This window comes from Cydia strobilella, chromosome 20 (assembly GCF_947568885.1).
Source record: "Cydia strobilella chromosome 20, ilCydStro3.1, whole genome shotgun sequence".
Lineage (NCBI taxonomy): Eukaryota > Metazoa > Arthropoda > Insecta > Lepidoptera > Tortricidae > Cydia > Cydia strobilella.
In genome coordinates, this window is record NC_086060.1 from 2,598,473 (window position 1) to 2,615,066 (window position 16,594).

General features: G+C 39.9%; 2 protein-coding genes across 2 annotated transcripts in view; one reads left to right on the forward strand and one right to left on the reverse strand.

Moving 5' to 3' along the window:
- Nucleotides 1–16,594, reverse strand: part of LOC134750471 (uncharacterized) — an 18,227-nt gene continuing 1,633 nt past the window's right edge. Inside the window, exons 2-8 of the mRNA XM_063685631.1 lie at nt 9,060–9,247; nt 7,472–8,818; nt 4,942–7,397; nt 4,397–4,528; nt 3,758–3,898; nt 2,264–2,400; nt 1–211 (exon numbers count right to left, since the gene is read on the reverse strand). Of these exons, the coding sequence (XP_063541701.1) occupies nt 66–211; nt 2,264–2,400; nt 3,758–3,898; nt 4,397–4,528; nt 4,942–7,397; nt 7,472–8,818; nt 9,060–9,245 (4,545 nt within the window). The 5' untranslated portion in view covers nt 9,246–9,247 and the 3' untranslated portion in view covers nt 1–65. The remainder of the gene's footprint in view (nt 212–2,263; nt 2,401–3,757; nt 3,899–4,396; nt 4,529–4,941; nt 7,398–7,471; nt 8,819–9,059; nt 9,248–16,594) is intronic.
- Nucleotides 9,460–16,594, forward strand: part of LOC134750489 (uncharacterized) — a 23,303-nt gene continuing 16,168 nt past the window's right edge. Inside the window, exon 1 of the mRNA XM_063685667.1 lies at nt 9,460–9,609. The gene's annotated coding sequence lies outside the window, so the exon portion shown is untranslated. The remainder of the gene's footprint in view (nt 9,610–16,594) is intronic.

Sequence of the window (16,594 nt, forward strand, 5' to 3'; positions counted from 1 at the left end):
ATGTGTCGCGCGACTAAAATGGCTAATATAGAGTGTTTCCCGTCCCCTGGCTATCCATGACAGTGTCAAGGCTTGTCGTCGTCTTTCTTACGCTGACTTAGCTTCTTTTTGACGTCGAGCAACATCTGCTCGAAGGACATGTCGTCGCGGCGCGAGTGCGCGGTCGGTGCGCCGTGGAACGCGCTCTCTACGTAATCCGCTTCTAGACCGTCTGTGGGTTCAAATTAATTGTATGGTAAATTTATGGACACAGGTGCAGAGAAGGTTGTTTATACAGGTTGTACAGCGGTAGATTTCCGATTACAAATTCAAATATTTTTTTAACGCGAAGTGCGAGTGACGCAGGGGGGTGTTTAAGTTTCGTAAATGTTGCGGATTGATTTGTGACAATGGATCGCTGGCCAGCAGAGCAGCGTGCATATGCTTTTCATTTAGTACGGTGCCCGAACTTAAGTACCCACGTCGCCATATTACTTTTATAAAAAAGTGGATAATGTTAGGGCACGGATTGTACTACATTAATTTCGGAATATGCGAAATAGGTTGGTACCACATTTAAAATCTTATCTTATCTGTGGGTGTACTGACCTAGGTCGGCGTAGGACTGCCTGAAAAACGCGCGGCGGCCGCCGAAGCCGACGTCGTACTGCGATTGGAAGGCTTTAGGATCTTATCTTATCTTATCTGTGGGTGTACTGACCTAGGTCGGCGTAGGACTGCCTGCAGAACGCGCGGCGGCCGCCGAAGCCGACGTCGTAATGCGACTGGAAGGCTTTAGGATCTTATCTTATCTTATCTGTGGGTGTACTGACCTAGGTCGGCGTAGGACTGCCTGCAGAACGCGCGGCGGCCGCCGAAGCCGACGTCGTACTGCGACTGGAAGGCTTTAGGATCTTATCTTATCTTATCTGTGGGTGTACTGACCTAGGTCGGCGTAGGACTGCCTGCAGAACGCGCGGCGGCCGCCGAAGCCGACGTCGTACTGCGACTGGAAGGCTTTAGGATCTTATCTTATCTTATCTGTGGGTGTACTGACCTAGGTCGGCGTAGGACTGCCTGCAGAACGCGCGGCGGCCGCCGAAGCCGACGTCGTAATGCGACTGGAAGGCTTTAGGATCTTATCTTATCTTATCTGTGGGTGTACTGACCTAGGTCGGCGTAGGACTGCCTGCAGAACGCGCGGCGGCCGCCGAAGCCGACGTCGTAATGCGACTGGAAGGCTTTAGGATCTTATCTTATCTTATCTGTGGGTGTACTGACCTAGGTCGGCGTAGGACTGCCTGCAGAACGCGCGGCGGCCGCCGAAGCCGACGTCGTACTGCGACTGGAAGGCTTTAGGATCTTATCTTATCTTATCTGTGGGTGTACTGACCTAGGTCGGCGTAGGACTGCCTGCAGAACGCGCGGCGGCCGCCGAAGCCGACGTCGTACTGCGACTGGAAGGCTTTAGGATCTTATCTTATCTTATCTGTGGGTGTACTGACCTAGGTCGGCGTAGGACTGCCTGCAGAACGCGCGGCGGCCGCCGAAGCCGACGTCGTACTGCGACTGGAAGGCTTTAGGATCTTATCTTATCTTATCTGTGGGTGTACTGACCTAGGTCGGCGTAGGACTGCCTGCAGAACGCGCGGCGGCCGCCGAAGCCGACGTCGTACTGCGACTGGAAGGCTTTAGGATCTTATCTTATCTTATCTGTGGGTGTACTGACCTAGGTCGGCGTAGGACTGCCTGCAGAACGCGCGGCGGCCGCCGAAGGCGACGTCGTACTGCGACTGGAAGGCTTTAGGATCTTATCTTATCTTATCTGTGGGTGTACTGACCTAGGTCGGCGTAGGACTGCCTGCAGAACGCGCGGCGGCCGCCGAAGCCTACGTCGTACTGCGACTGGAAGGCTTTAGGATCTTATCTTATCTTATCTCTGGGTGTACTGACCTAGGTCGGCGTAGGACTGCCTGCAGAACGCGCGGCGGCCGCCGAAGCCGACGTCGTACTGCGACTGGAAGGCTTTAGGATCTTATCTTATCTTATCTGTGGGTGTACTGACCTAGGTCGGCGTAGGACTGCCTGCAGAACGCGCGGCGGCCGCCGAAGCCGACGTCGTACTGCGACTGGAAGGCTTTAGGATCTTATCTTATCTGTGGGTGTACTGACCTAGGTCGGCGTAGGACTGCCTGCAGAACGCGCGGCGGCCGCCGAAGCCGACGTCGTACTGCGACTGGAAGGCTTTAGGATCTTATCTTATCTTATCTGTGGGTGTACTGACCTAGGTCGGCGTAGGACTGCCTGCAGAACGCGCGGCGGCCGCCGAAGCCGACGTCGTACTGCGGGAACTGGCTGGCGGCCTCCACCGCGCTATACGCGTCGCGACCGCGCGAGTACGTCACGAAGCCGTAACGAGTCCTATACGACACGACAATGTATTAGAATAACTTGTTACTACGTCATTTACAATAGCTATGTAGTTAAGAGTCCTTCACTTCGTTCAACTCCACGAGAGACGCCTTTATGACAAAATAGCCGTTTTTTTTTTTTTTTTTTATACCACGTCGGTGGCAATCAAGCATACGGCCCGCCTGATGGTAAGCAGTTACCGTAGCCTATGAACGCCTGCAACTCCAGAGATATTACACGCGCGTTGCCGACCCTTTAAAAACCTGTACACTCCTTTTTTGAAGAACCCCATACTGTAGCCCCTCGGGAAGACCTCGGCAGGGAGCTCATTTAACCTAACCCCAAGGACTGTTTTCAAAAAGTATGAAATCGCGTAACGACATATAGCGGACGTGGGAAGGCAGAGACAATATTCTGTCGACACGAAATACAAAATTATTCTGCAACAATGTATTCTGCAAGTAGGCCTCAAGGGCTCTTTTACAAGTCAATACAACATATACAGTGATATGAAAAATATCATGGTATAATAATATACTCCGCCTGGTACTCTCTTCCGAGACTCGCGAACCACGTGACTGACTCAAGCCTACGTCATCGTGAACCTGTTAACAGCACGATGACGTAGGCTTGTGTCAGAGTCGTGGTTCGCGAGTCTCGGAAGAGAGTACCTTGATATTATTATACCATGGAAAACTATGTATTTTAGCAACATTTATAAATACAACAGCCAATACTTGGGTAAACATTACATTATAATAATCTCAAAATAAATAATTACTACACTATAACAGAGATGTATAGTCTCTATGCTTAATAATAAAAATACATTAATAAGTTGTTTTAGTTTTGATTCTCGGTGACAAATTGATAATTTTACAAGGTTAACAAAACTCAAAGGAATTTGAGATGAATTTGGAAAATTCACAAAAGTAAGAAGTTAATCAACTATGGTCCGCTTAGTATGACGTGTTTGTCACTTCCCGTCGATGTCATTATAAGCGGATTCTAACTGTATAGTTTCTTAGAATGAAGCTATAAAAAATCTTGGATAAGGATTACTGGGACTAATATTAATCAATTCATATACCTCAAGAGCGATGAAAAATTGCATCACTTTATATGGAAATCCTACAGTAACCAATTTTGATTACACCAGTGTGTTTAACCTTTTGGACGCCATTGTAGGTCCAGCGCCAAAGACCGATTAATCGGTCATAGACCACAGAGCAACATAGACCTACATATATATGGATAAAGTTCAATTTCACTTTTGACACTTCAGTGACGTGGCGTCTGGATGACAGCTTTTGTGTTTGACACGGCGTCGAAAAGGTTAAAAGTTACCTATTAAAATAACACTCACCCATCCTCCTTATTATGCAGCCGCACTTCAATAATATGGCCGAACTTGGAGAACTGAGCTCGCAACGTCGCCTTAGTGCTATCCTTTTCCAGCTTGCCGACGAACACTATGCGTCTCTCTTCCACCGGCTTGTTGCTTTCTCTGCAACATTTATAAAAATTGTAATTTATTGTAGAGCGAAGATTCATGGACTGTCACTACACCGTATAAAACAAGTCTGTCTGTATGTTCTCGATAAACTCAAAAACTAATGAACGGATTTTCATGCGGTTTTCACCTATCAATAGTGATTCTAGAGGAAGGTTTAAGTTAATTTGTGAAGGTTATGTGTAAACTGGTTGAACTACCCGTGCGAAACCGAGGCGGGTCGCTAGTATAAGATAGTCTAACAAAATAAATGTGCCCCACAGTTTTACACCTTTTACTTTTACCTTGGGGAAAAATGTTTTCGTATGTAATGTACGGCTGACCAGCTGTTCCCCGCTATAGATTACTAAATTAATTTTATTGAAATTTTGCACCAAATGAATACGATTTAAATTTCATCGAACTAAAGAAGTCCTATAGGTAGGACCTTGGGCCTTAGGAGGATAGGGTTCTCAAAGTCTACAGTTTACAGAGCCATTAGTTTAATATTACCTGTCATCGGGGCTGTAGCTCCTGTACTTCAATCTGTAAGGCTCTTGTTTTGGACTGCACGAGCGCCCCGAACGGACGGAGTTTGACTCATTGGACGACGATGAGGATGATGAACTGGACGAAGACGACGAACTAAACAATAAAAGGTAGTGTTATTATGATATGTGCAACCGGCAATTAGATGTAAAACTAGTAGTTGGGATCACAGTGCGCCATCAGGACGCTGCAGAAAAAGAGTTCAAAGTGACAGGTAAGATATATACTCATGGACAAATTTAGAGGAACGCAAAAAAGGTTTAATTACTAGATACCTAAAATCACGTTGGCTAAGAGCTTTAATCAAAAACGCCCACTCCGTTTGATATCTAACAACACAATGTATGGTGGAACTATCTCTCTTTCATTGGTCTACAAAAAAATCCGCGATTATGTACATATGTCTCTTTTAAGGATACTATACCCATTCTTGTGTTCTAAAAATTATGGAGCAAATTTAAGCTCCAAAATACCTGCAACAAAAATATATATTAAAGCACCATGCTTACCTAGAGGAAGAATCAGAACTTTCAGATATGGTCGGTTTTCTTAAAGGAGGAGTGTAAGATTTCTCGCACTTCTTCTCAGCGCGAGGGGGGGTTTTCCTAGGGCTTTTAGATCTTGCAGAGTCGTGCCTAGATCTGGATCTAGAGTGGGAACGGCGGTAGTCTCTACGTGGGGACGGTGAGCGTCTACGGTACGGGGATCTGGTTCGTTTTCTTTTGTAAGGAGATTCGCGCCTTCGTCGTCTGTACCGGTCGATAGAGCGTGAACGCCTTGTTCTGAGGCTTCTACTGCGAGATCTTCGTCTTCTGCGACTGTGAGATCTTGATCGCCGTCTATATCTCTCGTAGCGATCGCGAGATCTAGATCGCTTCTCTCTAGAGCGCGAGCGTTTCTCGCTTGAGCGTGGCCGCTTATCGACTGAGCGAGATAGCTTTTCGACCGAGCGGGAACGCTTGGCTGTCTCTTTTGATTTGTTAACATCTACGCTGCCTGTTTTGTCTCGTGAAAGGCTAACATCGCTTGACATAGACATGTCACTGTCATTCCTCTTCCTTTGCACAGGACTCGTATCTTTAGTAGCTGCTTTTTTCGGTTGTACTACAACAGCTGGTTGTTCTACCTCAGTTTGAACTACAACACTAGCAGATTCAGGTTTTCTCCTATGCTTGCCTAAATGTAGGATAATTTTGTCTTCTCCGTGATCTGCTTTAGTATCATATTCCCGCACTATAGTAGTCTTATAAGTTTTAACTGGTTTAGGCTGTTGGTTTGGTTTCTGAGCTGTTTCTTCCGGCGCTTTTTTCAGAACAACATCTTGAATAGACGCGAATAGAGAATTACTGGATATTTTAGTATCTACTTGCTTTTCTACACTCTTTAAAGCAGCCGTTATGTCCTTATATCTTTCTTTATCTATTTTGACGTCAGCATTTCTCTTGTCACTTTTATCGGGACTACGTTTTTCGTTTCGTGCGTTGATTTTTTGCGCTTTTGCGTCAAAGACATTTTGCTTGAGAACTGCCTCGGACTTTTTGATCTTAAAATTGATTAGTGCTTTAGCGTCTAATGGAGGTGACTGAGATTTCCTAACTTCTTTATGTTTAGTCTTTTCCATTTGTCTAAATATGTTTTCATCAGTATTTGTACCGACGCTAACTAGTACTATTTCTTCATAATCAGTTGCTTTTGGTTTTTCATTCTTTATAACTGGCACTTCCACTGGTGCCATACCTCCAACTATTTTTAGCATTTCAGCGTCACTTATTAGAGGTTGCAGTTCCAAATTCTCTACTTTTGGTATCTTGCTCATGACGATATCTTCATCCCTCTTTCTCATAGCCTCGGCTTTATGTTTCTTGGTGTTCATGAGTATTTTCCTAGATGCCTCTCTGATTGGATCAAAGATTTTCTTTGGTGCTTCAGGGTTCTTCTGTTCAGTTGGGTTTATTGTTTCATTCGGAGGTGTAACATTTACATGATTAATGACAACTTTTTCCAAAGGACATGGGCTGGGTAAATCAGGAAATATCGCTTCAGGACTTACGGCTGCAGAGCTATTATTTGAGGTAACCGATCTTCGCATCTTGTATTCTTGGAGATTTAGTTTCTTTTTCTTTTGAGGCTGCTCCATTTCGTTTTTGTTCGATATATCAACTATAACTTTAAGTTCCTCGTCTATTGGTCTCTTTTCGGTTTTGAGTTCCATCGTTTGCGGTATCTGTACATCTTGCTTATTGCTAAACAACGCCGTGTAAAAGTTCTCCTCTTTCGGACGGGCTTCGGTCTTAACTACTACACTCGCACAATTATTGTCACTATTATTTACACATTTATTTTTCTCGCTATCTAATTCCTGTATTTTAACAGTTTCAGCGATACTACTAACACTAGAAGTACACTTTACAATATCTTTAACATTTCGATAGCCTTTATCATCACAGTTATTAAGTATAACCTCTGATTTATTTTTAATAGTTAACTTAATGCTAATGTTCGTTTGACTACCGAGAGTATCACTTGCTTTAGAAGCATTTTTAACCATCACAGAACTGTTAATTTTATCTTTACAAGTATCGTTAGCACTATGCGGGGGTGAGAGTTTTTTCCGACAATTTGATAAAGTTGGCTGTTTTATAGGTTGTTTCAGGGTGGACTTTTTAGCTTTCACATCGTCATCGTCATCTCTTTTTCTGTTTTTGGCAGACTTGTCGCTTTCGTCGTCACTGCTGAGATGGTAGACGACTTTTTTGTTTTTGCAGGATCGGTGCCTGGAGTTGAGGATTCGGCTGTTACTGGAGAGGACCTCGGGTTTGAGGAGGCTCTGTCCGCCCTTGAGAGTGGGCAGGCTGTGGCGTTTCTTGCTGCAATAGTCGTGGTCGGAGCGCTGCGCCGGCTGTGCGGGCGGTGTGGGAGCCGCGGGCGGGCTCAACGAGCGCCGCAGCGCCGCTTTTGGCGGCATCTGCAAACGAGTATACTGATACTGATAGTCTAGTATACAGAGCTTCACCTAGAGGAAGAAGGGTATGTACTCACCAGTATTTGCCGCATCTTGTTCTTGTTGAGCTGGATGCCTGCGTCCTGCAAACGCATACCATTCGTCAGGCCATTAGGTTTGGGTTTAGGCTCCTCCTTCGGCCTTTTCGGTTTGGTCGCGAACTTTTCGTTAGCTTCAAACTGTTCTAAAAGGGAATTCACGTTGTTCGCCGCGAGCACCGGTATTGCCGCGTCGTTGCAGGATTCTACGTCGACAAAATCATCAGTTTCCGTTTTGACATCACTGGGTTCAAATTTGACTGGCGTGACCGCTGGTTTTTCTATGCAAAAGTCTAAGACGTTCGGTTTTTTGATAGGAGTCGATGTTCGCGGAGTCTCTACGTGAATAGTTGCGTCTACAGGGTTATCTATCTCCATATCTTGAGAGCTAAAATCGTCGTCGTTCTTCTCAGGTTTCTCTTCAGTTTTGTTGGTAATCAAAAAGCTATTTACATCCTCGTCCGTTAAAGTTCGTGGAATGTCGTCGATTTTATTACCACTGTCTGATTTGTACTTGTCGTTGTCGAATGCTAAATCAGATAAGTCTAGGTTCAGATCTTCGAAGCTTAGGCAGGTTTTTGTGTCGTCAATGTCCATGCACGCTAAATGGTGCATCGGAGAATGAGGTACGGAACATGATCGTTGCGTAGTCTTGAATTTATAAGGAATATCTTCAAGCAGGTACCTTTTGATTTCCTCTATGTTTGGAAGGACATCTAAATCAGACTCATTAATAGAAACCTCTGCAATGGGATCTGGTTCGTGATGTACTGGTTCTTTAGCATTGACAATAGGTTCAACCTGAGGAACACTTTGAACAATATCAGATTGCGTTTTAGTGTCCTCAGGCTCTTTTTCCTTAATAAAGAACTCATCAACATCTGGGACTTGAGCTACTGGTTTAGTATCTTTAATAAAATATTCATCAACATCTTTAACTACAGGTTCATCTTTCATATCCAAGATAGGTTTAGGTTTTTCTTTGATAAAATACTCATCGACATTTGAAACTACTGGACCATCTAGGTTAATATCTAAACCATCTTGGCATATATCTGTTCTATTCTCTTGGTATTCGTATTGTGTTTCTTCTGTATATTGGGGATCTTGTGCGTATTCTTCTTCTGAATTATCTTCTTCAGCTACACAGTAATCTTGTTGCTCTTCGTCGGATGACGCTTCGAGGTCTAAGTCTGGATGCACGGCATATACCTGGATGACGTCATAGTCGTCGCCTTCGACTAGAGTGTCTTCGGCATTTTCGTCGTAGTAATTATCGAGTTCGACGACCTCTACGTTTTCCTCTTCGTCTGAACTAGAGTCTTGACTTGTTTGAGTTGTGTTTGCCTAAAAATTACAAGGGCATGATCAAATTGAGCTTGTAAACTGGCTTGTTGCCTAATAATACATTTTTATGTAAGACGGTATTGTCAAAGGAAAAAATCGAATCTTGTAAGACTGGTGGTCGTGATTTGAAATCGGGGCTCGTACCAAAGTAGTTTTTCGGAACTTATGTACGGAATATATACGGAAACGGATGCCTGGGACGTATAAAGGCGGAAATATAATTTTTTAACTAGTATCTTACCGCTTGACTCCAGTACTCCTCATTGCCCTCATAATTCCTCCCATACTCTGGCTGGGCCTGGGAGTACTCTGGGCTGTTCTGGTTGCAGCTGCTCTCCGAGGAGAGGTCACTGGTGGAACCCATCCTCTTGTGGCCGATGGTGCGGTAGCGAGCCTGGTGGTATGTGTTCAGAACATGTGACTCCATCGCTGGAAAGAAGAAATTGTCGATTAGAACTAAAGGTTACTTTCCAATAGAATAGGTTTTCCTAAAAATTCCATATGTTGATGAGTTACGTTTCACGAAAGTCTAATCTAATTTGAACCTTAAATGCAAAAAGTTAAAGTTGAAATTCTAATGATAAATATGTGGTCAATCAAACTAGACTATGCTTCAAACTTTAAATTAATTACTGGCAGGTTTAAGTCATTATGACAGACAGTTGACCGACTGTCTAACAATCATAACAAAATATCAAAACATAACAAAAAAAATCGTAAAAAGTTATAAAATTACAAAAAATACAAGTAATGCTTTATTTCGTGTGTTCAAACAATATTTATACTTGAAGGTAGGTTCATTTATTATTATAATTAGCTTGTAAGAACCTGGTATAGTCATATTTTCTAAGTAATAATGTCTTGATGGACCCCATACTAGTGTACCTGTTTATATAAAAACTAGTTGTTTCCCGCGACTTCGTCTGCGTGGAATTAGTAATTTGGGTACCTTAATTTTTAAACAAATCTGCTTTTAAATCCATCTTTTTTTCACTCCCAAATTGGTCCACTATAAATTTCCACCCCATTTTTTACACCCTTAAGGGATGATTTCGGGGATGAAAATTATTCTATATCCTTCCCCACAGCTCAAACTATCCCCATACCAAGTTTCATCTAAATCGGTTCAGTGGTTATTGATTCCCCGTACAAATTTATACCCCCTTAAGGGGCGAGTTCTGGGATAAGAAGTATCCTATGTCCTACCCCGGGACAAACTATATGTATACCAAATTTCAACTAAATCGGTTCATCAACTTTCACATTTATAATATTTGTATGGATATTTTGGGGACAATCGTACACAGATCAACCTAGTCTCAAACTATATAAGCAAAGCTTGTGTGAATAATTGGCGGCAATATAAATTCTCGATACGTAGATCACATCACATTCATAACTTAAGAACAAATATTTCTGATGAACACATAAATAAACGTCCTGGCCAGGATTCGAACTCGGGACCTGCCGATTCATAGGCAGGGTGACTAACATTGAGTGAGTTAAAAAAAAAACCGGCCAAGTGCGAGTCGGACTCGCGCACCGAGGGTTCCGTACTTTTTAGTATTTGTTGTTATAGCGGCAACAGAAATACATCATCTGTGAAAATTTCAAATGTCTAGCTATCATGGTTCATGAGATACAGCCTGGTGTCAGACAGACGGACAGCGGAGTCTTAGTAATAGGGTCCCGTTTTTACCCTTTGGGTACGGAACTCTAAAAAGCAGCACCCAACATTTGATAGCAAAAGAAATTGAATTGCAAAAAGTCCTAACAATAAACTGGGTCTAATTTTGGCCTTCATATGTATTTATAAGAAAGTGTCATACTCCAGACCAGAGATGGGCAAAATGTAATCGACTAACGATTAACGATTAAGATTACAAGAATTAGTTGCGACTGACGATTGAAAACGACGATTGATCAATCTTAGTTGTATAGAGTGCAACTAATTTAGTTGCAACTAAATTAGTTGCCGATTGATTTCGGACAACTACATTTTGTAATCGACTAATTAGTTAGACTATTTTCTCGCGACTAATGTTAGAAGCAAATTGAATAGAATACCTCGGTATGGCTATGTTGACAGACTGATTAGGACATCTTAACGGATGTTTAAAAATAAAATAGTCATGTATTACTTACGATATTTTGACCGTTTCTAAGGAGTGAGATCTGTTCTCACTATTATTTTGCTACTAAAGTAGTGCATCTGTCTGAAATTGGATTAAATTTCTCTTATCTAAGGGTAAATAAGAACTGGGTACTTTGTGCATTAGTAAAATAACACTTAAAAAACACAATTATATAAATCAAACTTTGTATATTAAATATAAAAGCAACCATGATATGTATTTAGTTAAACTATATGAGGTTAGTCTTGCAATCGTAAAAATAATAATTAAAAGCAAAAATTATCAACAAATCAACGTTGTTTATACAATAACATGTTCATATGTGATAAGATAAAACATTAAAAAACACAGTTATAATAAATCAAACTTTGTAGGTATGAAACATTCAAAGCAAAAAATATCAAAAAAATCAACGCTGTTTATACAGTAAGATGTTTATATGTGATAAGATAAAACATTAAAAAACACAGTTAATAATAAATCAAACTTTGTATATGAAACAAGCGGCTGATCGACCAAATCGCTACCGGTCCAATATATTGGCAATAGCGGTAATAAATAAAATATGTATGTTGATCGATATATTTGAATGTAGAATGACGCAAGGAAAATGTACCATAGTTAACGCTGAGAGTTCTTTACAAAGAGGTTTAAATATTTTTAATGACCACACGTTGAAAACAAAATAGACCGCGTAGATAATAAACAACATGCAGATGTGTCATTCAATAGAACGTGTTATTTTTAGAAGATGCGTCGGCACTTGCACCAAAATGCAACAAACAACTTCCAGGCCAGGTAAGTAGGATTATCCCATTGTTTTGTCACCGCGTGACACTAAAAAGAGTTTTACTATCAGAGACAGCAAAATATTGATAGTTTCTATGTCTAAGATTTACTCAGTATCGTATAATTCAAAGTATTAATAATGCACCAACCTACTTTATTGTTTGCGATTTGTAAACAATGCAGTTTTTCGCTATTTGTCGTTATTACCAATATATCGTTATAATAATATTATGGCAATATTTGCATTGTCATTCAAGCATTTCAAACTAAACGTGTATACATAATTTTAGCTCAATCGGATGAAGATATCTGCTTCAAAATAAGTCGCAAAATTCTACCCAAACTAACATAGTTACAACATACGAGTACCTCCGTATGTTACATACATACGTACTTGTAGTTACATATTGCAAGATAAAAAATGCAAAAACGGGCGACTACGTAGTTTTAATATAGATTTAATCGTGAAATTTAGTCGATTGAAACTAAAACTAATTTAGTTGTTAGTCGAACATTCTCACAACTAATTTAATCGCAACTAAATTAATCGCGATTAAAAAATGACGATTGATATTTTTAATCGATTGATTAGTTAACTAAAAGATTAATCGATTAATGCCCATCTCTGCTCCAGACTAGGTATCATACAGGATTGTGTCCTCCTTACGCCCATTGTCACTAACACAATTCAGACGAATTCAACCAGATCTCATATGGGCTATATAAATTTTGAAAATGGCGCCCGCTAATGAAAAAGGGAGGGGGGGGGGGATTGTTTTTTTTCTTACTATAGCAATATATAGGGGTACCAAATGAAAGCTAGTGAAAAGACCATTTCAAAAATATATGTAAACAGTCTGGTTTTTTGTTTGTTTTAATAATAGTTGCAGTATAATGTAACAGAAATTATACTTTGTTTCAACAAAGATAGATATAGTTGGATACAGTCTAAGGAAAAAACGTGCCTCGAAAATCACGAAAATTTGATTCTCGATCAGATGTCGCTACTACCTTTGGCCTACTCTCGTATAGAGGGCGTTGACGGCTTCGTTTGTTATTTCACAATTTTAACGCATATCAGTGAAAGAATATGGGTCAAAATAATAAAAATAATTAATGCAAATAAAAAAAATCATTTATCCATATTTAAATACATTTTATCATATTTTTATAAATCTTCATTTTTAGTTTTAAAGTGTGTCTATAGATGGCAGTGAATTTACTGTGGTTACAAAATTTACTATGACAGTACCGCTCTATAATATTATATCCTCTTTGGTTTCAACTTGATGTACTTTTCTTATTTTTGGTTATATCTGGTTAATTACTTTTTAACATTATATAGAGGATATTCACAGTTACTCCGTATGTATTTTGGAATGATCCATTCGGTCATTTTCAATTTAGAGCAGTTCAAAGTCAATTGAAATTTTTGAATGTTTTCTAATCATTTGTTAGACGAAGTAGGGAAAATGTTACAGTATGTTATATATTTGTGATCTACTCACAAAGCCCTTTCATTTGATACCCCACATGGTATGATTAAAAAAAGTTAAAAACTTTATACTGCCGACTTTTTGACGTCACAGCAACTACCCCCACTACTTTCGCGCTTGTCATCTCATATATTTGTGTTCAGAACATCACACTGAATGCACTGATGCCAAATATGTCCATGTCTGCGACGACATGAGCGAGAACCGTGTTGTTGAAAAATATTTGTCCACGACGTGTTGTGCACCCTATAGCGAAGCCTGGCGTCAAGCATCAACTAAGTTAGTTGACGAACTAACAAATAACTCAAATAAGCGGGAACGCGGGGAGGGGAGCATCAGAGCGGCAACGTCGCACCGCACCTATCGCGCGCGTCGAGCGACGTTCGAATATTGGCGAGAACTTTAAATTTTAGCACTGTTTTAAGCTGTTATTTTATATCTTAGCGCTTTGATTCTTTTTACGGGATCCGGCACCTTGAAAAATATACCGGACCCGGCCGGATTACCGGATCCGATTGCAATCCCTAACCATAGCCCGATTCCACTTGAAACTGCACAGAGAGAACCATAATGTTGATTTATTGTTTAATAATTGCTTTGCAAGCTTTGCTCTGCAAAGTCAGCGTGTGGTGGCCTATTACCTACAGTCTACAGTGAAGTAAAGTCGACTTAAGCGATATTGATACTGCTTGCGTATATAAATATCTAAGTTAAAAAGCTAAAAACTTTTAAATAATAAAAGAAAAAGTCGTCTACAGTTTAAAAAATTACTTATATTGATTTATTTATTTTTTACATTTTATTATATTTATTAATCAAATTGATCACCAATAAGCTGTCTACACAGTTACAAATTAACTAGTTTTAAAATATTTTTTATCAGACTGACATGACAGTCAAATAATAACACGAAAGGATTAAGACTGGAATAGTTATTTTCGATACAAGTGCGGAAAAGAGGAAATTCGAAACGAGTGGCGATAAATTAAAACACGACCGCAGGGAGTGTTTTAAATCGACACGAGTTGCGAATTACCTATTCGCACGTGTATCGAACAAAGTTTTACAGTACATATGGTCCTTTGAACTTTCGACATATGCACAAAAAGTGCACTTTACGCACTAGTGCGAGAAAGTAGCACCATATGTACTGTAAAGTAACATGTAAGACACGACGCCGCAAAGAGGGTATCTTTTGTTGTCGCTACTCGTATTGTTTACGCCTAATGACGGCCTAGTGGAATCGGGCCATGGTAATATTTGAAATGGGGTATACAATTGCATAACATTACCTACATTGAATACAAATGAGTCATACTCCATGCTCATTAAGGGTCTCCGGCAAGCTGTACTCCATACAAACGCTCTCATTTTAAAACAACTAGCTAGATTGCTCTGAAACTTTGTATTTACAATAGGATAAGGTATATCTATGACTTCAGATAACATAGGTAAAAAAATACAGCTAATTTAAGTTTTTTATACAAAACTAGTTTTTGCTCTATTTCGTTTGTTTTATAAACTGGAGCTATATAAACTAATTTAAGGCCTAGATATACCTCATGTCACTGTATGTGCAAAGTTTCATTACAATCCAACACGTAGTTTTAAAATGAGAGCGGAACTACGTTTGTATGGGAAGGTGCAATTCGGCCGAGCTTGGCGGGGACTTAAACAGGCTGTAGTACTTATTTTGTCTTGAAAGAATTTGTCACTGTTTCTATGATGAGAGACTATATATCAGGGGTTGACCTCATTGTTTAAATAGGGGATCCCTTTGTTTGACATAATTATTGAAAGTCATAATGTAATGATTGTCAGATTATCATTATACTCTGATTTGTAATTAGATTCCAAAAAACTAACCTCACTTTTTCTCTTTTCCGTATGTTTTAAGAAACTAAACAAAGCTAAAAGGCTAAATCTATATTTATTTTAAATGCTAGAGTATGCAAAAGGGAAATTTGAGTTTACTTCTTTACATATTTTCCATTATTACGAAAGAAAAAGGATCTGAGTGAGGTTAGTTTTTCGGAATCTAATTACAAATCAGAGTATAGTCATAATAGGGCATTCTCCTACAAGTCAAATCAGTTTCTTTTTAGAAGCAAATTGGTATGACAATTTGCTAATATGGAATTTATATAAAACATTACACAATGACGACACGGCCAACACCTTCTTTTTATACTTCAATCCGATTGATTAAATTCCTTGGACACTCAGCCCCATACCGTCCGATAGGCCAATACTGTGGTACTTTGTTAAATCAAGTCTTTGCGCCCGATTTATAGGGCATTGGCTTAAGCAAGCTGATGGCCTCATAACCAATCTGAGAACAGTTTCATATAGTGATTGTTGATGTAGATTTCTTTATCGAAAAATAATTAACGCCAGGTAACTGATACCACATCAACAAAATTTCTGGTACAGCAGATGGTTGGACTAAAGCAAAGGGGGTGCCGACACTTAGAATTTTTTATTGTGGTATCGTAGCTAAAATAAGCATTTTTGTAGGAAAAACTTTTCTCTAAAATCAAAAATGGCCGAGATATTTGACCCACAAGTTGAAACCACTACTTGACAAATTAAAATCAATCATTTGGAACAGTAAATTTAAGTAACAGAGACAAGATTAGGCCAACCGGTTAACAGGTTGTGTTGGATATGAGTTATGTGCAACTTATGTCCACATATCAAGTTTTTAACAGGCAGAATTATTTTCGGTGTTCACTTTATTATTACTATTATTTGGGAATTAGTTTTTAAAAAAAAGCAGCACTGAATTTGGCAAATTCGAATCAGGCCTTCATTTGTACACGCCTTACCCGCCTATCAACTATTATAACAATCAGAATAGTATTTAGCGAAATTTAATAGAATTTCTGATTAATTAGTTTGAAACAGCTTTTACGTAAAAGCACTGCAGGTCATGCAATTCCATTGAGTAACATGTCAACTCTGATTGAGTGTGATAATGACTATGTTTGGTACACAAATAAACAATAAAGTATGTTACCATTATTGTTGATTTGGTGGAAATAAACTGTTAGAAACGATAGTTTTGTTCCTATTCTATTAAATGTGTAGCAAGATTTACAAATAATTGCTACATCTGTCCTTAGTAGCGTCATTGTTTTGTACTCATTCGAAAATTTTGTATTATAAAGATGAATATGGATGTAATATAGAACGAAAGACCGAGTCGTGGAGTAATAGGTTATAGGTTTTCGCAGGCTTGGTTTCCGCAACTCGACGTCATATAAGTCATATAAGTAAATGACTACTGAAGTGGTGACCATGGGGGGAAGAGCATCCTCAAAGTAGACCCTAAATGCGTTGGGACGATGACATCA